Source organism: Dama dama, chromosome 5, assembly GCF_033118175.1.
Source record: "Dama dama isolate Ldn47 chromosome 5, ASM3311817v1, whole genome shotgun sequence".
NCBI lineage: Eukaryota > Metazoa > Chordata > Mammalia > Artiodactyla > Cervidae > Dama > Dama dama.
Genome location: NC_083685.1, coordinates 125,623,325 through 125,649,413, shown reverse-complemented (window position 1 = coordinate 125,649,413; position 26,089 = coordinate 125,623,325). Strand labels below are relative to the sequence as shown.

Genomic DNA, 26,089 nt, shown 5'->3' with positions numbered 1-26,089 from the left:
CTGGGCTGCACTCTCCCAGCCGGCTCAGACAGCTTAAGATGGAAGAACCGAGAGCCCGCCCGCCCTCCCAGTCACCACTTGCAGTGCCTTGAGGGTGTAGAAAGTCGAGGGATGAAAAGGCCAGAACTCTTGATTTCATACTCAAGGCTTGATTGCTTCAGAGACTCAAATACCTGCCCTTGATCAACGACCCGCTCCTCCTGACACACTCGAGGCTCTGCCCTGAGTCCTTCTGGAGCAGAACCTCCGTCCCTTAAGTTGTTTACTTAAATACCCTTCTCTCCTGCCTCTGAGATGATAACGATGCCCACCAAGCTAGAATCCTCCAGAAACCTCAGGGGCTGATCCAGCAGGGGAAGGCAGTCAGATCTAAAGTCCCTTCCTTCATCAAAACCCAGGGGACTTGTGCAAGTTATGCAGGCAAGGCCAACAATCACAGAATGTCTTGTGGGCCTGGCATGAAATCTGACCCAGGGCCACGCTGCTTCTGGAGCCAAGTGCGTCTGCTCAGGGGGCTTCCCTTCTCCCCCGAGGGAGCCCCTCCCAGCCAGACAGCGAGTGTGTCCTTGTGTCCTGTCCTCTCTGGGTGTGAAAGGAGCCCCTGCCCCGACCACAGCCTGAGCTCAGGTGGGAGGGTGATGCCCAGAAGGATGGGCCGACATGAGCACCGAAGAGCCCAAGCAATCCCCTTCCGGTTCCCACCCAGCCCCGTACAGAGAGCACTCACCAAGTCCCCACAGACGACCGGTGTTGGGGACAGCTTGACCTCGTGTGACCTTCAGTGGAGCAGGAAGAGATGGCTCTGGGTCACAGAGCAGGTATGAGCAGCCTGCCGCGGGTCCTCCTCGACCCCCAGAGATTAGCTGACGCCTGGGCCAGAGACGCTCAGCAGGGAAGGGTCATGACTGTGACTCGACCTGAGTGGGGTCGTGGGTTGACCCCAGGACCCTCCTTGCGCAAAAGGAGAATTAGGTGAGGACTTGGGTTTTTCAGGTTTTCCTGCTGGCCTGGGCTATTCAGGATGGGAAGTAAGGTTTCTGTGATGATAAAAGGGACGGACATGTTTTTGAATGATTGCCGTGGGCCACGCCCTGCCGTATGCCTTATTCAGTTCAGTTCAGTTCAGTCACTCACTCGTGTCTGACTCTCTGCGACCCCATGGACTTCCTTATGCCAGGCTTCCCTGTCCCTCACCAACTCCCAAAGCTTGCTCAAACTCATGTCCATCGAGTCAGTGATACCATCCAACCGTCTCATCCTCTGTCTTCCCCTTCTCCTCCCATCTTCAATCTTTCCCAGCATCAGAGTCTTTTCCAATGAGTCAGTTCTTCACATCAGGAGGCCAAAGTATTGGAGTTTCAGCTTCAACATCAGTCCTTCCAAAGAATATTCAGGACTGATTTCCTTTAGGATGGACTGGTTGGATCTCCTTGCAGTCCAAGGGACGCTCAAGAGTCTTCTCTAACACCACAGCTCAAAAGCATCAGTTCTTTGGCGCTCAGCTTTCTTTATAGTCCAACTCTCACATCCATACGTGACTGCTGGAAAAACCACAGCTTTGACTAGACGGACCTTTGCCGCCTCTTTACATAACATCTTATTCCATCTCCCCACACCCACGAGCATCTCCTTTTTTTTATGATGAAACAGAGGCACTAAGAAGCGAAGTGACCACTCCAGGCTCACACGGTTCAGGGTCAGGAGTTGAACCCATTGTAACTTGAGGACTTAAGCTCGTTCAGAAGAAAAGCAGCGGCCCCCTCCCTCCCTCCCTCTCTCCTGTTCTCTCCGAGGGGTTAGAGCTTTGCAGGCTGAGCTGCAACTCACACCCCTGACCTGCGTGTCCTGGCAACCTGCCCAGCCAGTCCTATTCTATAAGGAACAATTGCCCAGCCACTTGTTCCTGCCTTTAGGGCCGAGAAACTGCTTGATCTTCAGCGTTCTCAGCTCAGGCTGACGTTACCCCATCAGCTCCTCCCAGCCCTCCTGAGTCTCAGGGTTGGGGGCTGGGGGCAGCCCAGCTCTGATGACCCAAGGGCACTGGGGGTTGAAGGAGGAAGCTGGATTCTCTCCGGGAGCCAGCTCCCTGCCTGGGGCGCCGGTGCCCGAGCTGGGCTGGGCATCCCTGGCCATTCGTGATCAGCCGTGGCACACTGGTTCCCCGCTTGGAGAGGAGGGCGCCGTCCCCCCGACAGCCGCCTTGGCGGACAGCCTGCGCCTCACACGTGTGGGAGAGGAGACGCTCGCCGGGCTCCGAGAGCAGCAGGGTGTGTGGGGGGCGGCATCTGGGGCCAGGCCCGGAGCTCAGGGAGGGAGGCAGCACCAGGCCCCTGCCGGGCACAGCGCTGGCCCGCGGGGAGGGGCTGGGCTGCCGGCTCGGCCCCCGCCCGGGGCACCGCTGGAAGGAGTCCATCGCCTTCACCCTTGGCTCTCGGTCATGGCTCCTCGTGTTTGTGTGCTCCGGGGTCAAGGATGAGGGACCTGGCCTTAGTGGACACGTGTCCCCTCTCCTCCCATGACAGCTGTGTTCCTTCCAGGGCCCGCAGAGGAGACAGCAGGGGTCAGGGCTGGGCTGCCTTCCAGAGGAGCTCTGTTCTAGCTCCAACTTTTACCGACAGGTCCGTCTGACTCGGTGACCCAGGACCAGAGGCCACTTCCGAAACGTCCTCTCCCCCTGCAGGGCAGGCCTCCCAGGCGGTCACAGCCCCCGTTCGTTGGGCTTTTTAAAGACAGCCCCGTTTCACAGCTCAGCCGTGTCTCTTCAGTGTCATGTGCAAATCAGGGCAGGTGACCGAGGGGCGTTTCTCGGCGGAGCACCCTAGGGGCCTTGCTGATGACTTGTTAACTGCTGTGAGCGTGCGTCTTGGTGTGAGATTTTACCTTGACCGCCATACTTGAGGCCTTTGACGTCCCCGGGAGGGAAAGCTGGCAACGACGTGACCCCGCTGAGCTGCGACCGCCAACTGGACGTGCCTGAGCCGGAGGGCCCATCCTGGTGTAGACGTTACTTTCAACCTGACCTCCTCAGAAAAGGAATCAGGGAGGTGTCTCCTCCAAGCTGCCCGCTCAGGGCTCAGGATCGGTGCAGAGATTAGGACCTGCCTCCCGCTCCTGTCTGCCTCTCTGCCTTGTCTCTCTCCCAAGGCAGTGCAGGAGGGGCTAAAGGTGGATCAGTACTCTGAGGGTGGAACAGGGCATGGCAGCAAGTGATGTCCAGGGGCCCTGACCCCGTCCCTGTCCCATCGGGCTGACCCTCCCCTCCTGCACCACGACGGCGGCAGCCCAGTGGGTTCTTCCGAAGCGACTATGGTGCCTGGTTCCCCTCTATGACCGCCTGGCTTGGACCTCCTGAGACCAGGCTCTCCCCACCTCCCCACCGTAGCCCACGTGGCTGTTAGCCAGTCCTTTTATTGTCATCTCTCCCCTATAAGTTCCACCTGGTGGGCCCCCTGGACTGTAGGCTCTAGAAGGACTAGGACCGTTCCTGTTGGCACAGGGCACCATCCGCAGATGCCCAGAGTGGCTATCGGCACAGGGGACCTTCAGGACATCACCGCTAAATGAATGAATGAATAAATGGTCCGGGTGAGCCCCCTTGATTCATACAAAACAGGCTCGGTTGTTTTTCCCCCGGGCTGGTGCCGCAGATATTAAAGAAGAAGGCTCCTGACCCTGCTTGTCACCCTGCAGCTGCCCCTTCCGAGACCGACAGCCACTCCTCAGATGCTGTGTGTCAGGCCCCCAGCTGCTCCCCCCACCCCCAGGGCCGCCTCCCCAGCAGCTCGCCGCACCTCCTCCCCACTCCTTGGAGCAGGACTCCTGGTGCGGGACACAGGTGGAAGTAGACGGATGCGGACTGCGACCCCAGGCATCACGTGGGCTCTCTGAACACAGCCTGTGAGGCTCGGAGAGAAGCCCAGCCTGCCGTGCGTGCCCTAGGGAACTGCAGGTTCTGCCCGCCTGGACGTCAGGATGCCCACTGCCCCATCCCCCCTCCCACGTGGCCGCAACCCTGGGGCACGAGCTGTCAGTGGCCGCGCCCGAGCCCTGGGCATCCTGTGTGTGTTCAGAGCCCCGCGCTCCACCGCGCTTCCCGGCCACGGCCGTGGCTCACAACCTGTCACCCTCGTTTCATCTTGATTTACGGTCAGACCCGATGAGTTTTTGGAGCAGCCATCTCCCAGGGACGGGACAATCAATCTAGAAGACGGCTGTTGAACTCTGCTCCTCTGGCAGCCCCAGGGGAGGGGCGGGCCCGGAGGGAAGGCGTGTGGTCCCGAGGGCAGGACCAGCCGGCTCTGGGGAAGTCGGGCCTCGCAGCCCTGGTGCCACGACCCCTCAAGGTCAGAGCCACCCGTCAGGACCGACCAGGTAGCTCGTTCTGAAGTCAGCAAGCCAGATTCTGCCTGTGTTTCTTACCGCGTCTTGGAGACTTAGAGCCGAGGAGGAAGACGAGTAGAGACGCGCCAGCCAGCCTCCTAGCTGCAGGGAGCAGGGATAGGCTCACGTCCAAACAGCCAGCATCTCCTGCCTCCCGCACGCCCACCAGACCCAGGGCCCCTCGGCCAAGTTCAGAGCGCTGGAGGGTTCTCCACATGCCTCCTTCACAGCACGCGCCAGCCCCGGCCTGGGCCGGGAGTAGTGCCAGGTCACCACCAGACACTCGGGCGGTGGCGCAGCGGGGCTGAGCTCCTGCCTTGTAGCGGCTGCCCCCTTGGCCTCTGCCCCGCCTCAGGTGGCCTACCTCCGCTAGAACTGTCCGCTGCAGCCCCGTGACTAGCTAATCACCAGGTGGGCCCAGGGCCAGCTGTAGCCACCCCACCCGCTCAGCTCTGCTTCGTAACCCTTTCTGGCCCAGGACAGACTCCCTGCCTGCGTGCCAAGTCACTTCAGTTGTGTCCGGCTCTTTGTGACCCCATGGAGTGTAGCCCACCAGGCTCCTCTGTCCATTGGATTCTCCAGGCAAGAGTGCTGGAGTGGGTTAGCATGCCCCCCTCCAGGGGAACGGGGGATCGAACCCGTGTCTCCTGTGGCTCTTGCACTGCCGGAGGATTCTCTACCACTCAACCACCAGGGAAGCCCGAGACTCCCTGGCACGTGGGGGACTCCACCGCCACCCTGTCCGGCCTTTCCCCTGGGCCTGCCACCCCCCGCCATCACACCGCCCCAGTGCACTTTCTGGATGCGGCTCTCCTACACAGATCTCTGACCCGCCCCCCCATGCTGCACCCACCCCGAGAAAACAGACAAGCCAGACCACCGGGGTCTCGGGTGTCCCCGAGAGGGGAACTGGGTCGCCACTTCCCCTTGACTGACCAGCGCTGGCAGGACCTCTGATGCCCTCAGTTGTGGGTCCCCCGGAATCAGGAGCAGCAGGGACGGGTGCAGCTGAGAGCCTCAGAAACAAATCATCTTTATTGGCAATTTCCACGGCCTGTTCCCTGGCTCCCCTCCTCCTGACTAGTGCCCAGCGGCGTCGGCAGCTCCGATTAAAAGTAATAGATGACACTTCCATCCGTCCTGCTCCCAAGTTCACTGTGGGCAGACAGCAGTCTGGCTTCCCGGGCGTCCTCAGAGAAAGGGCTCCCTTCCAGGGTGCGGACGGTGTGATCTGGCCTGAAGGGCACAGTGGGGAGATCCCCAGCCTCCCACCTGCGGGGAGCCCCGAGCCTGCGACAGCCTGGCAGGCAGGAGCCACGTGGCCAGCAGCCAGGCTCTTCAGCCACTGTCCCTTCACCGTCGCTTGCATCACTGCCCGAGAAAGTCACGGTGAGCATTACCTGAGCGGTGGGGACCCAGGCTGGAGGGGCTGTCAGGCCTGGTCTGAGCAGAGACAGCAGCTGGTCTGCTCTGGCACTGGAGACAGGAACGCCGGGGGTCTCTGGGTGTGCGGAGCGCCTCACGGTAGCAGTTATGGGAACTCTGGATAACAGATCGGGAAGCCAGAGACTCGGCGTCCACAGGATCTGCAAGCGCGTCTGTCTTCCAGGCACTGATGTTCAGGAGCAGTGGCTCGGGGTGTGAGGCCCGCAATAAGAGTACAGCCAGCCCGGAGCTCTGCCTGCTGTCAACAGGGTCCCCCATCCCCTTCCCTTTCTGCAGCACAACCGGGGCAGAGTTGCTTCCTGCCCCCTACCTGTCCAGGAGAACAGAGCCACCCATCCTCGGCCTCCAGCCCTGGCCTCAGCTCCCCCAGCATTGGTCCCCGGTGCGTTTCTCGCCTCGAGTGACTCTGGGTACCACCCGTTCCCCCCACCCCCTCCTCACCCAGGAGGACGGCTCCTCCCAAGTGCTCTGTGCCCTCCACCACCCCTTCTACCCCTCAATCCTCAGACAACACAGTCTTTAAACCAAAGGAAGAAGAGCAACCAGAACCCTGCTCCAGGCCTGCTCTCTGCCAGGAAGGTGGCGGGAAACCCCCCCCCACCCCAGAGCCCTGGGGCCAGTAAGGGAGACTGCACTCCAGTAGCGGGTGGCTACTCCGCTGATCGCCCTCCTAACGTGCCCAGCAAACCCCCCACACACACCTTCCTGGACCTGCGGGTGGGGGGAGTGGGTGGGATGTCCCCAACAGCAGCAGCCACCGCCAGCCTGCCCCCTGAGAATGACTCACCGCCTTGGAAATCTTAATGTGCTTTCCCTCGGGGCTCGGGTCCTGCGGTCGCTGCCCCCGGGCCCCAGACGGGCCTGGGTGGGGCTGCCCCTCCTCCCTGCCTGCCTGACCCCCCGTCCTGTCTTCCAGCCTTCACCATCATGATCGTGCTGGCCCTGGTGCGCATCGCGCATGGGCGCGGGGAGGGGCGCCCGCCGCTGGCCGACCTCTCGGGCATCCGGAACCTGCTGGGCGTGTGCGTCTACTCCTTCATGTGCCAGCACTCCCTGCCATCGCTCCTCACCCCCGTCTCCTCCAAGCGCCACCTCACGCGCCTGGTCCTGCTGGACTACGTGCTCATCCTGGCGTTCTACGGGCTCCTCTCCTTCACTGCCATCTTCTGCTTCCGCGGCGACAGCCTGCTGGACATGTACACCCTCAACTTCGCGCGCTGCGACGTGGTGGGCCTGGCCGCCGTGCGCTTCTTCCTGGGCCTCTTCCCCGTCTTCACCATCAGCACCAACTTCCCCATCATCGCCGTGACCCTCCGCAACAACTGGAAGACGCTCTTCCACCGCGAGGGGGGCACGTACCCCTGGGTTGTGGACCGCGTGGTGTTCCCCACCATCACCCTGCTGCCCCCCGTGCTAGTGGCCTTCTGCACCCACGACCTGGAGTCCCTGGTGGGCATCACGGGGGCCTACGCGGGCACGGGCATCCAGTACGTCATCCCGGCCTTCCTGGTGTACCTCTGCCGCAAGGACACCCAGCTGGCCTTCGGCTACGGGACCGTCAACAAGCACAGGTCCCCCTTCCGCCACACCTTCTGGGTGGGCTTCGTACTGCTCTGGGCTTTCTCCTGCTTCTTCTTTGTCACCGCCAACATCGTCCTCAGCGAGACCAAGCTCTGACGGCAGGACGTGTCTGGTGACCAGCGGGGTAGGGGCCCCCGACTGGCAGAGCCCAGGGCTCGTGGCCTCCCTGGGCTCAGCGGGGCAGGCAAGACCCGGGCTCTTGGAGGGGACCTTCTCCCCACGCAGGATTCCACACAGCCTGCACCTGGGGTCGCTCTCCTCCAGGTCCTCTCGCCTGGGGCCGCCCCCGGCCAGCCAAGGCCCGTAGCAGGGCCACGCGGCCGCCCCCAGGTTCTAGGACCGGTTACTGGGATCGAGGCCTCGGCTTGGAGAGTGGAGATGCAGTGCTGGTGCTGCCACTGTTTATACCAGACACGGGCCCCCCCCTCCCAGCCCATCCTGCATCTTCGTCTGGGAAACCTGCTCCATCAGGGCAAGCCCAGGCCCCTCGCCTCCTCCCCACGGGGCCTGGCAGGGCTCACCTTCCCGCCAGGCCTGGAGGTGCCAAGCACCTCTCCTAGGGGAGCGCCAGGCCAGCCAGTGACAAGGACCAGACGTGCTAATCGGCCCCAGGGGCCCCAGACCAGAGCAGCGAGGGCCACGCGGAGGGCGCCAACACCTGTCCCGGGCCCCTGAATCCACGATGACTCCGGAGCAGCGGGCGGAAGCAGCCCTTTCCTCGCAGACACAGCAGCCCCACAGATCCCCGGAAGGGATCTGTGGGCCTCCTGCAGTGCCAGGGCTGGGGGGGCAGGGGCCAGCGTTCAAGGGGCACTGGAGGGGAGCGACCCCCGGCTGTCACCTCCGTGGCTGGGAGCACCCCAGGCATGTAGCCCATGGTTCCCGTAAGACCTCCCGTAAGAGAGGTCGGGCCTGCCCCCCGATGTCCCTGTCCCCCCTCCAACACTAACAGGGGCTCCCTTTCGAGCCGGGCTGTGGGTACAGCCCGATGTTCATGGTCTCCATGTCCCTTGGGCGCCATGGGGTGAGATAGGGCCCTGCTCACCCTTCCCATGGAAGGAGGGCCAGGTTCCCCGGGCACCTCACCAGCTCCACGTGGTACCCCCCCACACACACACAATCATGCATGCACCTGTTGGGCCAGCCTCCCTTAGAGACACGGGTGACTCGAATGAACTGCATTTTCAACGTGCCTTCTCCTGCTTCAGGACCTCAGGGGGCTCCTCCTGGCCCTCCCTGGCGAGCCCCCGGCCCTGGGCCAAATCCTCTGTCCTGGAGCCCAGAGCAGCAGACGGGAGCAGCCTCTGGGCGGGGAGGGGGTCCCTGCCCCTCCGCCCTTTGATCTCAGTGCCTTGCTCGGCTCTCCAGGGAATCCCTGCAAGCCTGCTCCCCGCCCCCTCCATCCCCGAGCATCTCAACTGTCTTCAAACTTTGGACAGAGCGTGGACGCCAGGTCTTCTGAGGCCCACGGTGGTCTCGGGGAGGGGGACACGGGCTTTGTGAGAACACGGGGAGTCCGCGGGCGGTCCCAGCCCTCCCTTCCGGCGCCGGGGGGCAGCCCCCGGCCTGTGAGAATACTGTGTCTCAATAGGCCGCGACCTGCTTTCTCACTCTTGTCGCCCGTCTTCCGTCCTCACAGCTAGTCCAGCGTCCCGTTATCTTCCACCCTCCTGGAAAGATGCCCTTCCCCGTCCACCGTTGCAGCTGCCTCCCAGGAGGCCTTGCGGGGTGGGCGAGGCCGGGGTGTGTCCACGGTGACCCCGCCCCCTGGGGCTGGGACCCTCGCTGGGGGCTGCCCAGCTGTTTTGCTGAGAAGTCAATTAAAACATCTGTGCTTACCCTTCTCCAATTACATTCCCTCTTGCTTAAGGACAAAGCGAATCAAACCATTCTGCCGCCTCAGGCTCCAAACCAAATTTTGGACACAAATTTATTAGCGTCGTAAAGCCAGGTTGATTTATGTGGCAATCTGGAGCTGACAGCCACGGAGTCGGGCAGCCGCGTTCCGCTCCGCCTCCCAGCCGGGCAGCCACAGTCCCGGAAGGAAGTGGCCTGAGGTGACCACGTCACTGATGGCAAACCAGGGCCCTTCACCCCTGCCGGTCTGGCGCCTTTGTTCCTTGCTGTTTGCCTAGTGTCTGTCCTGCTGGAGGTCAGATGGGATCAGCACCCTCTCTGCTGCTGATGGCCCCGGGGGAGGGGGGCCGAGGGCCTGACAGCTGGCCGGTCCCCAGGTGCTCACCTTGCCCATCCAGCACGTTCGGCTGTGTTGACAGCCGCTTAGGGAGGTGGGCTAGTGGGGTGATGGCTTCTAGTCTACAGACGGCCCTGGGGTCGATGGTGGCGAAGCTAGAAAAGGATGCCAGCCCAACCTGGCCCAGGTTCAAGTTGTTGCTGAGGAGGAGAACATAAACTCAGTGGCCCCAACCCTATGCCATTCACCTGCCCTGCCTGCCCCAGACTGGCCCCGAGGGCAGGCCAGGTCAAGGTGGGAGTCAGCCTACTCTGTCTGTTCCCTGCAAAAGTGCTGAGCCTCGTGCCAGCAGCTCCTGGCTGTGCCCTCACCTGAGGCCAGAGAGGCAGCTGCGGGCTTGCAGATGGGGCATATGGCGGGTGACAGGCCAGAAGGCACTGCCAAGTGGTGGGGGGTGGGCAGCAGGCCCCTTGCCAGGCCCTCAGCCACACAGCTGTTCTTGCCAAAACGGGGGCCGGAAGCAGCCTCAGCAACAGGCAGAGGCCAGTGTCAGGGTGGGGGAGGGCAGGGGCAGCCCCCACCTCCTGGGGAACCAGCCCAGGGGGGAGAGCCACCAGTGTGTATGGCCCTGGGCCAGTGAAGGCTGAAACCACACCTCTTGAGAGACCCGTCCCCTGATCGGGGCTGACACCTGGGTCTTCCAAAACCAGGATCCAGAGCTGCAGGTGACAGCTGTAGGATCCCGCCTCCCCGGGCCCGGGGCTCGCGGTGTAGACTGCACAAAGCGGGAAGTGACATCTGAGTGCCTGGTGTGTTCCAGGCATGGCACTGGGCACTCTCCTTGTGGACCTTAGCGGCATAACTTGCAGGTTGAGTGGAGACCAAGAAATCGGACCTGCCACTTGCAGGCAGCAACCCCCAAGCTCTCCTCCTGTCCTTTGTACCTGCATCCCTGACCCGTATGGGAGCTGAAGTCCTGAGCATAGCGCCTGGCACAGAAGTGCTCAGAAAGCTCTTATGGTGTACTGACTCCCAGTTCCCTTGTCCTCACCAGACACACTGCACATGTGGCCATGTCCCCCTAGACTCATCAAAGACCCCTGGTCTGGGTCCTCAGGCACCCAGTTGGTTTCACAGCTGCCTAGTGAGTCAAGTGTCTTCTTGTTGGCAGTTGCCTGCCATGATTCAGAAACAGGAAATGCACTTGAATTCTTTAGGGCTCTGGGGAGTGGGGGAGTCTCTGGCTCCCCAACTTCCCCTGCAAACTGAAGGGCAGCCTTCCCCCTTCACAGCACCAGACTCAGCCCAGGCTGGAGAGTTCTGGAGCCAAGACGGAACCAAAGCTCAGGTATCCTGACCGAAGCCATCTTGCCCACCCCTCTCTAAGCTTCGTGCCCTCTTCCCCACACTTGGGCCCCAGGAAAGAGGAGGTGTAGAGGATGAGCCCCTCAGTTAAGACAGAGGAAGAAACGCAGTGACCAGGGCAGCAGGAAGAACGGAGTGAGACAATGGGAAATGTCTGCAGCTGAGACATGACCAATGCCTCCCTCCCCGTGTGTCCCATCAAAAGAAAAACACAGCATTTGGGTGTCTGGGTTCAGCCAGCTGTTTGCTACCCAGTCATACCCTGCTTTACAATGAATGAACATAACCATGGCCTCGCTGCGCTCACCCACACAGCCGGCTCCGTGAGCCCCTGCCAGGCTTTCTGCCCTCCCCTGGATGACAAAGGACCTTCTCTAGTCCTCCCACAGAGGGGCAGCAGGCATCTGAACCTGCAGAAGGCACCCTTCCTGCCCCCACTCCCCCCTAAGACTCGCTTCTCCCCAGAATACTTTCCTAGACAAGGAGCCAGGCAGCCAGGAGCCTGGCCCTGGGCGCGGGACAGGCCCCTCCTTAGAGCCAGCCAGCAGCAGGCTCAGCCCCACATGTGGTTCTTAATTATCTTTCCAGTTCTTGGTTATTAATGATCTTGGGCAGGGAGCGGAGAGCAGCTTGGACCTCGCAACCCCTCCCAGCCTCACCTACTGCAGCCTGCTCAGATCCAGGGGCAGGTGCTCAGATCCAGGGGCAGGTGCTCAGATCAGGGGCTGGTGGCCAATGCTTAACCCTCTCACCTCCACAGGCTGCGCCCTTCCACGGCACGGGCCTCTAGCACTCACTTCGACCCACACTCACCACCTGTTGTGGAGCTCCCAGATTCTGGATCTGAACCTGTGAGAAGCCATGGGGCAGAGAAAATGAAACTGACTGTAATGGATGGGGGCCCCCTAAACTGGTGGTGGTCAGGCACTCCAGCTGGGAATGGAGGGGTATTAGAAATTTCCCCCACTCTACTATTTCGGCTGCTGTTACCCCTAAAGCCAAACCAAAAAAATTTCCAGTTTTCATGGCTCCAGTCCCAGGGTGGACTATTTGGAGGCTCGTGAGGGAACCCAGCCTCCTGGAAGCCAGCAGGGAGGAGTGGTGAGGGTGAGGGCACGAGGCAGCAGCTGCTCTGGCATCCAACACCACCCTCCCTGGCCTCCTCCCTGCGACACAGAGTTAGTTTCCGCCCTGCTTCACCCAAATTGTCAGGACAGAAAGGCCCCAGGCTTCACATGCTCACAGTCAGAAAAGCTCTGCTGGCACCGGTGTTTGCAGAATGAATGGAAGAAAGAATTCTGGCTTCAGTTATTGTAGGGCTAAATGTAATCACAGATGTGAAAGCACTGAAAACAGTACTCAAGAGCCATCTTTTTAGATGGTTCACAGCCAATGACATGAAGCAGAGGAAGGAGGTGGGGCTGGGAGCCTCCGAGGGAGGACAAAGAACTGAGATGTGGGACAGACTCTCTGACCTGGGGGTCCTCCCAGCCCCAGAAGTCCTGGCACCAGCGAAGCTGAGCTGTGCCTGACCCCAGAAGCCCACCCGTGCCAGGCTTCCAGAACCGGCAGGCAGTCTGAGCCCAGCACAGCCACCATGGAGTGAATACCGCTGGCCAGGAAAGCCCAGCAGTTTCCCCAGACAGACCTCCCCCCACCATCTGCACCATGACATTGTCAGGCTTCCATCGGGGACCCTGGCAGGGCAGGGCACCCACAGACCCCTGGTGTGAGTCCTTGTTTTCAAGGACACTGAAGGATGAACGCCATCCATCAACCACCAGAGCCCCCTGCTGAGTACATTTGTCATTTTTGGCACCAGGGTGGGAGGGAGCTGACACTGTAAACCAAGTTGCTTCTGCCCGGAGTCTTCGCTCAGCCTCACTTCCTGGGTACTCCCACCCAAGGAGCTGCCCACCTGCTGTAGCCAGGCACCTCACCTGGGATACTCCCATGATGCTCCTCTCACCTAAAGGCTGCCCTGTGCCCCCCTCCGGGGATGCAGAATGAGGCAGTCAGGGCCAGTGGGTTGTAAAAGGTTGGTTTAATGTCCCAGCACTCTGAGAAAAAAAACTCCAGCCAGATGGAACAAGAAACACGTCAGCCCTGCCCCAACCCCAAGTTCCAGCTTCCATGCCTCCCACACCAAGCCCCCAGCAGCAAAGACCAGGGATCGGCTCACAGCACGGGAGGGAGACCCCGCTGCTCCCCCCGTGACTCCAGGCCAGGTGGGAAGGGATTTGCATAAGAAGATAGCAGAAGCCCAACCCGCAACAGGACTGCGGCCACTGAGGTCACCGGGCTGACCGTGAAGATATCATCTGTCACTTGGTTGGATTTCAAGACGGAAGCCAGGAAGGCCGGAGACCACCTGCCCTCTAACTGCTGGCAGCGCCAGGCAGAGGATCCAGCTGAACAGGAACCAGAGGACCTGAGCCCTCATACTTCTGACTCCAAGCTGGAGATCCGCCTCCAGGTGCAAGGCGGCGGAAAGTCGTGTGTCCCACAGGCCGCCCTGCTGACCCCTTCCAGTTCCCCACCGCCGCTGTATTCTGGGCTCAGCCCCAGAGTCCTGTGTCTGTGTCCCGGAGGCCCCCAGGCCCCAGGGAGCCAGGGGCCATGGGCAGCACAGGGTGGGAGGTGAGGGCAGACAACCCCCCAGCAGAGCGGCAGGTGGGCATGGGCATGGAAGCAGGCGTGCGGTCTGTGCGGCCAGGCGGGGGGCCCGGCCCACAGCCCGTCCTGGCAGGCCTCGCGGTACGACGGCAGTCGCATGGACTGCGCGGGTATCAAGCGCCCGCAGGCCGGGCGGGCACAGCGGGCGGGCCCGGAACTGGGCCGAGTGAAGGCTTCGGCCACTGAGCTGGGCAGGGAAGCGTGGCGCGGTCGTGACCCCCGGGCCCAGGCCGCGCGCAGGAGGGCCTCCCGCCGGGCCAGCTGCTCCGGCCCGAGCAGCGGCAGGTCCTCGGGCTCCGGGGGCTCCGGGAAGAGCGGCAGGAAGGGGCGTCCGCACCGGTCGGCGCGAGGGAAGGAGCTGTAGTGGCCGCGCTCGGGCGACAGGGGACGCTCCGGGTGCGCACGCCGCTCGGAGGCCGAGAAGCGCCGCCCGCGCCGCCCGGGCCGCAGCGGCCACCGCGCTTCCCAGGCCCGCCGGCCCGACGCCCGGGAGACGTCGGAGAGGGCGGGCCGGGGCGTCGGGGGGCGGCCCGAGGGCTGCGCGGCCCTGCTCCCCAGTGCGGCGCGGTCCTCGCCCGGCGGCCTCCAGCCCGTGGGGCTCGGCTCGCGGGGAGGACCCGGGGTGGGCGGCCGCGGGCCGGGGCAGGCGGGCGGCGGGGGCGCAGGGCGACAGCCGCCCCAGCTCTCGATGGTGCGCGTGGCGCGGTCCAGGGAGCTGCTCACCCCCGCCGTGGTCACCATGTCGCGCGCCGCCTGCAGCATCTTGAGCACGCTGGCCTGGGCCGAGCCGGCGGTGAGGTCCGGGCTGGGCGGGCGCGCGGGGCTGGCCAGGCTCTGCACGCCGCTGAAGCAGCTGTAGATGCCCTGGGCGGAGGGAGGGGGTAGACCCGCCGTGAGCCGCGCCCTGCCCTCCGGGACCGCCCCCACGCCGCACGCCCCTCGCCCAGGTGGGATCCATCAACTCAGGCATCTCTAAGTCCCAGGAAGAAACTAACATTTGTTAGGCGCCTCTTATATAAGGTCCCGTTGGGAGCGTTTACAGAGAAGCTGAGGCGCCAAGAGATGAACTCCTCTTAAACTCACACCGCTTGTAAATAAATGGCAGTGAGGACTCTGGACCCAGGTCAGCCTGGTTCCAGAGTTCTGCCCTGCCTGTTGGAGAAGGGCTCTGCTTCTCATCTGCTGCGTGATGCTGGCAGGCCATGCCACCTCTCCGGACCTCAGTTTTTTACATCTGTAAACGGGGCCAGGGGCCAGGTGGGTTGGTGCCTGGCTCGGGCAGGGCGGGCAGGGCGGGCACCCACCCTGCTGAAGGCCAGCAGGAAGTCCAGCCGGGACGTGTTGGGCACGGAGTGTCGCAGCTTCCAGTAGACCAGGTGCTCCCAGGCGAAGACCAGCAGGGCCAGCCCCATGGCCACAAGCAGCATGTAGAAGACGCCCGCCATGTTGTCGATGTCCAGCTTGCTGCTCATCACCTCGTTCTTCTCATTCTGGCAGATCCCTGAGAGCCACACCGTCTCCAGCTTCTGGGTCTCCCCTGGGGGCAGGGGTGGGTGCACAGCTGGTTCACGGAGGACCCTTCCAGCGCTCACCTATGCCTGGAGTGAGGAGGGGTCTGGGGCCAGGGTACCACCCACCTGTAGGACTACACAGGGATCCAGCCCTACAGGGAGGATGCGGGGAAGGGTGTCAGTAAGCAGGACGGAGGAGACCAGAGTGGGACCTGGGGGGGGGGGGGGGGCGGGCAATGCCAGCCTCTGACATGCTCACCTCCCCCATGCCCAGTAAAGGCTTGTTGACTGGGTGAATGTTATCATTCATTTATTCGTCAAAGACTTATTGATCACTTGCATGCCAGGCGTGGGGCTGGGCACACACAGACAAAAGGCCTAGGCCCCCAAGGAGGCTGCAAACACCTTCACTGGTATCACTCACATTACTCTGCAGCAATGATGGAAAACCAGTTTCTTTATCTAACTGGGACTCTAAATTCAAAGCTCTCTCTGGGTCTCGGAGCAGCCTAGCTGGACCGCTCAAGGGTGTGAGTTCTCAGTACCAAGGCCAGCCTGGGCCGGGGCTCTGGGATTAGGCTGGCTCTTGACACCAGCCCCAGATCATCTCAAGATGGGAATGGAGAGAATTCCCTGACTCTCCAGTGATTAGGACTCCATGCTTCCACTGCAGGGGGCACAGGTTCAATCCCTGGTCAGGGAACTAAGATTTCACATGTCCCAAGGTGCAGCCAAAATAAATTAATAAATAAAAGATAGCTGTTGTTAAAAAAAAATGGAAATGGAGGGGAGGGGTCTTGGGAAAAAGTAAAGGAGTTCAGACTCCCCACCCCACCCCCGGCTATGTGGCCTGAGCTCCTTCCTTCAGGGACTCCCCGACTATTCCCTGCTCCCTCCTGGCCAACTCAGGTCTCCCTCCAGTTGTTCCTAATGCCCCTACCCAACTACTGTGCCAGCCTCCCACTCCCAGAGCCTCTCTCCCTGCCAACGGGTGCTGGGCACTCAGAGGACAGCAGTGGAGATGCTGACCAGCCACCACGCAGCTGTCCCGGCCACGGGCTTTGTCAACCATGCGGGACCCACCCCGGCCCCCACCAGAGGCTGCACCCACCGTCTCCCAGGAACTGTAGGAGCGCCAGGTCTATGGCCCGCTTCCAGTGGGAGTCCTTCTGCATGGCGATGCCATAGCCGGTGGTGGCAAAGACCTTGCCAGAGCCGATGGTGACCAGCTTGCAGCCCTCGTCCTTGCCCGCCATGTAGTTGAGGACAGCGGCGTCATAGATGAAGGCATCCAGCTTCCTGGGGGACAGGCTGAGCCCTCAGGCCGGCGATCAAGCAAGGTGCAGGGCACCGAACCCGGGGCCTGATGGGGATCTGGGCCATGTGAGCCCACTGGCCACCACCCGGGCGGGGTGGGGAATAGGCAGAGCTTTCTCTTCCCTGGGGTCCTGGATGCAGAGAAGCTCCCTCCCACAGCTTGGGAACCCTACCTCCCTCCTCTTCAGAGAGGCCAGGGGGCTCTCTGCCCCTGGAGGACACACCCTCTCTGCCCTCCAGGCCCGTAAAGACCCTAAGAAGGTCATAACCAACACTTGGGGGCAAGGCTGAACCCTGGTCAGTACCACAGCTGCGCCCCTGGGCTTTGGTGGGTTGTCCATGTTTGTCTCACTCTGCCCCTCCCCAGGAGTCCTACAAGGCAACCCAGTCTCACCGTCCCCACCCTGGGTCTCTCGGGGAGACACGTGGGTAGAGACAGTCAGAGGGGAGGTGCAGGGCTGCAGACCCACCCCATCTTGAGGCTGGTCAGCGCGTCCTCCACCGAGCGCTGGTTGAACTTGACCATGTGGGTGTGCATGTCACGGTAGTTGCTGCGGATGTTCCGCTCCGTGCTGCCGTTGGGCACGGTGCCAAAGCGGAAGGGTGGGTACTGATCCTGTGGCCGCTGGAACTATGGGCACAGGGCGGCTGTCGGCATTCCTGACCCTTCCTCCAACCTTCCAGGTGCCAACACCCCCAACCCCATCCCCACAGCCTGGACTTGCACAGGAACGGCAGAACTGTCTTAGAGACCGACTGCGCCAGGTCTGTCTAAAGATGAGGACACGGAGTCCAGGACAAGGAAAGATGCACTCAAGACATACTAATTGGACTTAAGCCATCTCTCCCCTCCCCAGGCTCCCTGGCTTCTTCCTGCTCCCGCCTCCAGTTCAGATTCCTCTGATTCCAGCTGTCCTGCGTCCCACCCAAGGCCTGCCCCTGCCTGCCTGCCCGTGGCATCCCCCGCCCCGCCACCCTCCAACAGCAGGGGCTTCAGAACCTTCTTATCACTGAGTCCGGACACGGTGTCGATGTACTGCTCCTGGATCATGAAAGCGGCCAGGTTGGCAGTGTAGCTGGCGAGGAAGATGACGGCAAAGAAGGCCCACACTAGCACCATGATCTTGCTGGTGGTGCCCCGGGGGTTCTCGATGGGCACCGAGTTGTTGAAGACCAGCGCCCAGAGCAGCCACACGGACTTGCCGATGGTGAAGGATGGGCCCCCCAACCCTGGGGGCGAGAGGGTAGACGCTGGGGCACAGAGGGTATCAGGTCCAGCCCACCTGAGTCCAAGGCTCCTGTCTCCACTAACCCCATCCCTGGCCATCCCCACCCCAGAGCACATCAACTCACTTTGCTTCCCCGTCTCATGTATCTGATGGGTCCCCTGCATGTTGTCTGAAGGCCAGGAACCCCCCCCCAGGGGGCATTCTCTGAAAGGCTCCCCCCCACCCCACTGCCCCATCCTCTCACCCTCTAACCTCCCCCTCAACTCCTCTACCCATAGCCCTGAGCCCACCCCTCCGGGAAGCTCCAAGCCTGCTCCGTCCTCCCAGGCCCAAGTGGGAGCTTACTCTTGCCGCTGGTGAGGTTCTGGTTGTAGCTGACGGGGCTGAAGTACTCGAACATGAAGACAGTGATGGCCACGACCGTCAGGCACATGACAAACATCATGACCCAGACGGCAGGGCTGTAGGGCTCTGGGAACAGAGGGAGGCGGCTCAGAGGAGGCCTGGGTGCAGGCAGGTGGGTCCACGTGGTCACCAGCCCCTTGGACGGAGCGGAGGGGGTCCCTGACTCTCAGAGCAGCAGAGCCCCAGGGGAGACGCCACCCCTGGGGAGACCACGCTCCCCAGCAAGCCTTGGTCTCCACTCTCCATCTGCCCTGGGACAGGGTCCCATCACCCAGTGCTTGCCCTCCAAGGGCCCACCCCAGGCTCCACACATCCACCTGGGGGTCCCTCTGCACCACCCTCGCCCCCCACCCTGCCCCGAGCCGCACCCAGGAAGGCCGAGGGGGAGACGGTGCCGTTGCTGCGGGCCACCATCACGCTGATGCCTGTCTCCACGAAGGGCACGGAGAAGTCCACAATCTCGGAGCGTTCCTCGTTGATGGTGAGGGAGCCGATGGCCATGTCCGCCCGCTTGTAATACACCTGAGGGTCAGACCCAGATCGGAGGAGGGGCTCCCACTCCCCTCCTGGCCCCCCGGCCAGCACCCTCCACCTGAGTCCTCAGAGCTCTACCCCTGGGAGTCATCACTGGTGCCAACACAGTACCCATGCCAGCTTGGAGACCCGTGGGAGCTGGGCCTGGGTCTCACCCCTACGGATCCCCAGCACAGGAGGAAACACCGAAGGGACCATCTGGGGGTGGCTGGCGGACGTCGGGGCGGGGGGCGCTGGGCAGGCAGGCGGGTGGGCTTGGGAGGCCTGGGGGCGGCCTACCTCCCCGATCATGCCGTTCCACACGCCGCGCACCCGCTTGCCATGCTTGCCGTTGGTCACCAGGTACAGGTCGTAGGAGAACCTGACCACCTTGGCCAGCTTCTTGAGGATGTCGATGCAGAAGCCCTTACAGCAGAGCTTGGTGTAGGGGGCCGCGTCACCGCTGCTGCCACCAAGAAGACCACCGGGGGTCAGAGCCAGCGGCTCTCGCAGCCTGGCGTGCGGGCCCTGCCCCGACTCCCGAGTGTGAGACACACTCTCGCGCCATCACTCAGTGGCGCACGGCTCACGTCGCCCCCTCCCCGCCCCGTGTGCTCTGGCGGACCTGAAGCTGTGGTTGCTCTGCCGGCGGCAGGGCACAGTGTTGGGCACGCAGCCGCCTGTGCCAGGGTCGGGGCTCTCCACGATGACAAAGGGTCGCTCCTCCAGCGTGGCCACGGTCAGGTGCCGGCTGTCCACCACGGGCTGCAGGGAGGCACTGTAGCGAGGCCACACGGGGTACTTCATGTGGAGGATGCCGTGGTCCCAGCGCCCCACCTGCAGAAGGTGACCGGCCTCAGCCTGGGACCTTCAGCCCTATTACACCCATCCTGTAGGTATGGCTTCTGGGGGGGAGCCTGCCAGGACCAAGAATCCCCCCACCACTCCTAGGGTCACCTGGGACAGGCCAGAGCAGGGCCTGGGGCGAGAGAGTTTGGAGAACAGGAGAGTCAGGGCAAAGGGCTGGGCACGCCCAGAAGGGAAGACCTCCCTGCAGCCTCCCCGGCCTCTGGTCCCCACACTTTCCAGTCCAGCTTCCACACTGCTGCTGGCCCAGAGAGTCTTCCTAAAGCCCAGACCTGAGCCCGTCTCTCCACGTCATTCCCCAGACCCTCACACAAAGTCCTTAGCCCAGCACTCAATGCCCTTCACACTTAGGTTTAACTTCTCTCCATCACCCCTTCCTTCTTCCCCAGTCTCCACACCCCTGACCACACTGATTAAAAATGCTCCACATCCATCTTCCCCTTGGTCTACACGAAACTAGTATCCCTTCCTGCTGGGCTCCTACTCAACTGTGTATCAGTTAAGTTCAGTTCAGTCGCTCAGTCGTGTCCGACTCTGCAACCCCATGAATCGCAGCACGCCAGGCCTCCCTGTCCATCACCAACTCCTGGAGTTTACTCAAATTCAAGTCCATTGAGTCGGTGATGCCATCCAGCCATCTCATCCTCTGTCATCCCCTTCTCCTTCTGCCGCCAATCCCTCCCAGCATCAGGGTCTTTTCCAATGAGTCAACTCTTCGCATCAGGTGGCCAAAGTACTGGAGTTTCAGCTTCAGCATCAGTCCTTCCAATGAACACCCAGGACTGATCTCCTTTAGGATGGACTGGTTGGATCTCCTTGCAGTCCAAGGGACTCTCAAGAGTCCTCTCCAACACCACAGTGCAAAAGCATCAATTTCTCGGCGCTCGGCTTTCTTCACAGTCCAACTCTCACATCCATACATGACCACTGGAAAAACCATAGCCTTGACTAGACAGACCTTTGTTGGCAAAGTAATGGCTCTGCTTTTTAATATGCTATCTAGGTTGGTCATAACTTTCCTTCCAAGGAGTGAGCATCTTTTCATTTCAAGGCTGCAATCACCATCTGCAGTGATTTTGGAGCCCAGAAAAATAAAGTCAGCCACTGTTTCCACTGTTTCCCCATCTATTTCCCATGAGGTGATGGGACCAGATGCCATGATCTTAGTTTTCTGAATCTTGAGCTTTAAGCCAACTTTTTCACTCTCCTGTTTCACTTTCATCAAGAGGCTTTTTAGTTCCTCTTCACTTTCTGCCATAAGAGTGGTGTCTATAGCCCAGGCCAAATGTTCCAACTTCTGGGAAAACTTCTCCAGTTTCCTCCTTTGAAGACAGAATCAATTTCTGTCCCTCCTCTCTACTCCCTTAATGCTTTGCAAACCTTCTTTCATAAACACGGATCTCCCCAAAGTCCATTTTTTTCCATCCATCTAGCCAACACGGCTGTGAGTTACTCCTCCAAGCACAGGACTGTGTAATAAGAGTGCTTACTAAGTTCTACAGTGGAAGGAGGCCAGGGTGGTGTGGGAGCCCGGAGCAGAGGAGCCTCACCCACCCTGGGGGACCTGGAAGACTTCTCAGTGGAGATGTTTCAGCTGAGACCTGAAGGATGAGAGGCTGGATAAGGGGCAGATGGGACTCTCTGCTCAGCTGTGGGGCAAGGAGGGGGGACACAATGAAAGGATACCGAGGGCCCCTGGGCTCACCCCCTTCTCACCATCTCCCAGAGGCGGTGCCGGTTGAGGGCAATCACCACCATGGTGGGCTGGACCAGGTACCCACCAGGGCTGAAGGAAAAGTCCCGGCCCTCCCAGGTGACATTCAGGAGGTGCCTGCGAGGAGGGGAGAAGCCAGTGCCCCCTGAGCCCTGCCTGCAGTACGGCCCAGGCCCGCACATTCCCTCCCCCACCTCCTGCCTCATCACCACCACCAGGACCAGGGAGCATTTGTGTATTTACTGCTCTGTTTCCTTATGTTGACCCCCGAGGTCCTCCCCACACTCTCACGCCCCGCTCTTTTCTCAGATGGGGAAACTAAGGCCCAGGGAGGCGAGGTCACTCGGCCCCAGCTCACACAGCTCGTGGGAGGTGTCACAGGCAAGCCCAAACTCACGCCCATGCCCTGGGCAGGTGCCTACCTGTAGAAGGCCTCCCGGGCAGGGCTGAGGGGCCCAGGGTGGGCGCGGCAGTCCCCAGCCGGGGCGGGCAGGGCGCCGTGCTGGCGCCGGTAGCCGTGGGCGCCCAGGGCCAGGATGGCCACGCCGTCTCGGACCTTCTGGCGCAGGCTGAGGCGCCAGCTCTCGGTGACAACGCTGATGAGGCCCACGGGGAAGGCGGCAGGGGGCGTGTCGGTGCTGCCCAGCGCCAGGCTGGGCACCAGCCACACGTGCCCAGGCCCCACCAGGCCAGCCTGCGCCGCCTCAGCGAAGAGCACCTCGGCCTCCTCGCGCGAGCAGTAGGCCACCAGCACCGGGGCGTCGAGCTGGCGCAGCAGGCGCTGGGTGTGCGCGCGCGCCCCGCCGGGGCCCAGCTCCAGCGTAAGCACGTCCAGCAGCCGCCAACTCAGGTAGCTGGCGTCGGCGACGGCGCGCACGCCCTCGAGGAAGAGCGCGTGGCCGGGGTGCAGGCTGGTGATCACGGCGAAGGCGCTCCAGTCGTACTCCTCCAGCACCTTGAACAGCACCTGCAGCTGCTGCTCCAGGGACACGCCCAGCTGCAGGAAGGCGGAGCCCGGTTCCTGCGGGACGGGGGCGGGGCCTGAGCGGGGGCGGGGCCGGTCGTGCCCCGCCCCTGGGTTAAACCCCGCCCCTCGGCTGACCCCGCCCCCCACGCCTCTGCGTCAGAAGATGCTGGGCACCCCAGCATCCCTTCATCCCTCCCTCCGGTCCCGCGCGTGGTTCTCAGCCTCTGCTGCCCAAGAGAATTCCCTGAAGAGCATTTTTAAAACCCTGGTGCCTGACCAAGTCTGGACCGCAGACTGGCAGCAGCAGCGTCACCTGGGCGCTTGTAGGAAATGTAAATTCTCTGGGGCAATGCACACCTGCTGGGTCACACTCTCTTAAGGACGACGCCCAGGGATCTGTATTTCAACAAACTCTTCAGATGACTCTATAGCCCCTAGTCCCGGCCAACGGAATGGGCCTCTCAGAAACGGTACCCTGGGCGTCTGTATTTTTCTACACCACTGTGAGAGTGGAGAGTCACCCCCGCTGAGAGACAATGTCAGGCCCAGAGGCAACTGGGAAAACTCCATCCTCTAGGGAGCCCTGGCGATGAGAAAGTTCCTCCTCTCCCCTGCCTCGGCCACCACAAAGCGCCCTGGCCCCGCCAGACCTAGCCTGGACTAGGGCAGTCCTCTCCAAGCTGTGGGTTCCCTGCTGCCGCCCCACCCCATCACGATCTCACCACACTGCGACTCTCTCAATCTTTTAAAAAAGCAACTTCATGAAAACCCTAAGACAAGCAAACCAGTCCCTTCAACAAACAACTTTACAAGGAAAAAAGAGAGAAGTGGAAGAGGAGACTTGAGACGGAGACTCGGAAGTGGTACCAACCGATGGCTACGTGGGACTCTAGTCTGGCTCCTGCTTCAAGTCAACAGACTTTAACATACAAATTTATGACGTTTATGAGACAATGAGGGAAGATTTGAACACTGCCTGGAAGTGTTTTGCTGTTAAGGGATTTGTATTGTTTCGTAGATGGGATGATGTATGGTGGTTTTATTACTTTGTAAAACCCTATCGTCTAGAGTTGTGTACTGAGGTGTTTATGGATGAGATAAATATTACATATGGGTTTTGCTTCAAAATAATACAGAAGAAGGGAAAGTGGGTGGGGGTAAGGATAAGGCATGGTCGGCCTGGGAGTTACCTGGGATCATTAAACTCTTCTATTTTTATGTATGCTTAAAAATTCCCCATAATAAAAATATAAACATAAAAGACGGGCAAATAGATCAGTTTCTCCCCTCAACACCGTCAGCTCCTCACTTTCTTACGGTAAAACCCAAATGTCTTCCCATGTGGTCAGGACCTCACCTCCCCCTCCAGGCTTCTCTCTGTTCCTTAAATACTCTGCTGCTTCTAGCCTCTGAGCATTTGCGCTACTGTGAACTGCCTGGAACTGCTCCCTTAGCCTAGGACACTCACTCCCACTCCATCCCCCCCCCCCCCACACACACACACAACCTGTCAACCCCCCTCATCCTCCAGGTCTCAGCTTAGGTGTCACTTCTTCTGTTTTGTTTTTTTTTTTTTTAGGTGTCACTTCTCAAGAGACCTTCTTCTCTGACCAGCCCCCAACCCAGAAGGGGCCCTATTGGACTCCCTTGAGGCATCCCTTGTTTTTTCTTCCAGACGCTGATCCCAGCTGTGACTGCAGGTGAATGTATGTTTAGAACTTTCTCCCCCCCCAAGGACAGACAGCGAGGGCGTGCCTCCCCCAGGTCTCAGACGTGACCTGCCCCCACAAGTTCTAGCCTGAAGGCCAGCTGCTTCAGATCCCATACCCAGCCTGGCACTTTGATCTGGGGTCTGGAGCCTGACCAAGGAAGGCCAGAAAAAGAGGGAGAAGGCGAGCCAGGGCTGTTTCAGAACCAGAGGTGGGTTTTCCACCTGCCCACCCCTCATCCAGTCACAAATGTGAAAGCAGCTCAGAAAGTTTGTCTTCCAGAACATAGAACCATCATTCCCACAGCCTTCCCCTCCCTCACTCATGTCCCTCTCAGTCCCCACATGCTTGCTGGGCCCACCCAATCCCACCTTCCTGGGACCCAGGCATCTCCCTGGCCCAGACTCAGCCCACACACCCAGCCCTGGCCTGGCTCCAAGCTCAAGGGATGGGAAGACATGACTTTGAATGTGCACCTTGGGAGTGAGGACCACAGCAGAGCCCCCACTGATGCTGAGGATCGGCACGTGGGTCTGGGAGGAGATGAAGTCCAGGATCTGGGCCACGGCCTCGGTGCCCACGTTGTCCTCAAAGACGATGCCATGGACCCGGGCAGCCCCCAGGAGCCCGCAGATCTGGGTGAGAAGACTGCTGGGGTTGGTGTTGTTGACGCCCACGGTCAGCGGCTGGATCTCCAGGGGCAAGTCCAGGAAGCTCTGGGGGGTGAGGTGGGTACGGGCCTGGGCCTGCGGGGACCCCGAGCTGCCAAACACCACGGCCACCGTCACAGTCTGCTCTCCCTGCCCAGGGCCCAGCCCTGCCCAGGCCCCGAGGAGTGAGGTAAGCAGCAGGGCCGGGCCCAGGGCCACCCCCATGTCCGCCGGAGAGTCCTGCAGAGAGAGCAGGGTAGGCACAGGCAGGGAGACGGAGGCATGGAGAAAAAAACAAGAAGGACAGAGAGGAGGCGAGAGCCAGAGTCAGAGGGACAGACACCCAGAGGATGAAAGAGAAGAGGGGGGAGCCTCCCTCCACAGACAGAGGCGGACAGACACAGACAGACACAGAGAAAGAGGCAGACAGGTTAGCTGAGTGTCCACATGCAGCCTGGAGACTGGGGTCTGGGCAGAACATGGCCTGGACGGGTATTCATGACTTCCCTTCTGCTGTTGAACAGCACGCTTGGCTAGAAAGGCCAGACCTTTGAAACTTACCTGTCTGGGCTCTGCCCCAGGAAGGTACACATCAAACGCTAATCTGGTACCAAGTGCATGGATTTGAGTCAGGAAGACCTGAGTTCAAGTCCCAGTTCTGCCACTCACTGACTGTGTGATCTTGGGGAAGTTGCTTAGCCTCTCTGAGACATGATTTCTTGCCTGCAATAATCCCAGGACTACATCATAGCAGTGGGAGGGCTACCCACTGTTACCAGCATCCTTATTTTCTAGGTGACAGCCCCATAGTCAGGTGAAGGAAGGTAGCTCTTGTAACACACACACACACACACACACACACACACACACACACCTGCATCTTAAGTTGAATCTAACATCCCTGAGGACCCTGCTCTATGTAACCCTGCCTGGCACAAAGCCCCTCCTTCTGGGCTCTGGACATCCCTACCCTTCTCTCCGTGGCTTCAATTAGTAGCAACTCTTCCGCAGCAGGAGTGTGACCCCGCTGAGTTTTTCAGGGTTTGGGGTCACCTGCAATCCCCACAGTATCTCACACATGACTTGCCTCCCTGGGCCGTCACTGGTGTGAGGGATTTTTTAAACCTACCCCAAGGGCCTGATGTGTATCCTCCTGAAACAAGCGTCACTGCTTTGGATTGGGACCAACAGCCACGCCGGTGAGCGGTGTGCAGGGAGGCAGCTCTCCCTCCCTGCTGGCCCTCAGCCACAGCTTTGCCACCCTCTCCATTTCCATCACTTCCCTGATGAAACTTCCGAACGGGAGAGGGCCAGAGGGTGACCAGGCTGGGCCAGCTTTCATTTCAGAATGAGAAGACAGGATTTTTGGCAGGAGAGGGAATACTGTACTTGTTTTTGTGCCCTTGAAATCTCCCCCTGTATAGGGTTTCCCAGTACACTGAGAATGTCAGCCCGGAGAGACTTCCCTGATGGTCCCGTAACTAAGATTCTACGCTCCCGATGTAGGGGGCCCGGGTTCGATCCCTAGTCGGGGAACTAGATCCCACATGCCACGACTAGGAGTT

The 26,089-nt window shown here is 60.8% G+C and overlaps 3 protein-coding genes across 8 annotated transcripts in view; 1 reads left to right on the top strand and 2 right to left on the bottom strand.

The window, feature by feature from the left end:
- The window catches only part of TMEM104 (transmembrane protein 104), a 54,278-nt gene extending 45,033 nt beyond the window's left edge, over nucleotides 1-9,245 (top strand). For 5 of the 6 annotated variants that reach the window (XM_061144896.1, XM_061144893.1, XM_061144894.1 and 2 more), the window contains 2 exons: nucleotides 6,103-6,208; nucleotides 6,743-9,245. In XM_061144896.1, the coding sequence (XP_061000879.1) occupies nucleotides 6,103-6,208; nucleotides 6,743-7,523 (887 nt within the window). In that variant the 3' untranslated portion in view covers nucleotides 7,524-9,245. The remainder of the gene's footprint in view (nucleotides 1-6,102; nucleotides 6,209-6,742) is intronic. The other variant, XM_061144898.1, reaches the window with a different exon arrangement.
- On the bottom strand, nucleotides 3,455-6,096 carry LOC133057848 (uncharacterized). Its single transcript, XM_061144899.1, has 2 exons — nucleotides 5,781-6,096; nucleotides 3,455-5,616 (listed from the first exon to the last, which is right to left on the bottom strand). Exons 1-2 carry the CDS (start codon nucleotides 6,082-6,084, stop codon nucleotides 5,057-5,059), a joined length of 864 nt encoding a protein of 287 aa, XP_061000882.1. The 5' UTR covers nucleotides 6,085-6,096; the 3' UTR covers nucleotides 3,455-5,056.
- Nucleotides 9,246-10,813: 1,568 nt separating the features above from the next.
- GRIN2C (glutamate ionotropic receptor NMDA type subunit 2C) lies at nucleotides 10,814-24,749 on the bottom strand. The gene is made up of 12 exons (XM_061144892.1): nucleotides 24,351-24,749; nucleotides 21,621-22,219; nucleotides 21,201-21,315; nucleotides 19,243-19,454; nucleotides 18,918-19,083; nucleotides 18,473-18,626; nucleotides 18,045-18,170; nucleotides 17,471-17,700; nucleotides 16,941-17,101; nucleotides 16,265-16,452; nucleotides 14,947-15,179; nucleotides 10,814-14,506 (listed from the first exon to the last, which is right to left on the bottom strand). Exons 1-12 carry the CDS (start codon nucleotides 24,747-24,749, stop codon nucleotides 13,406-13,408), a joined length of 3,684 nt encoding a protein of 1,227 aa, XP_061000875.1. The 3' UTR covers nucleotides 10,814-13,405.
- Nucleotides 24,750-26,089: the final 1,340 nt, after the last annotated feature.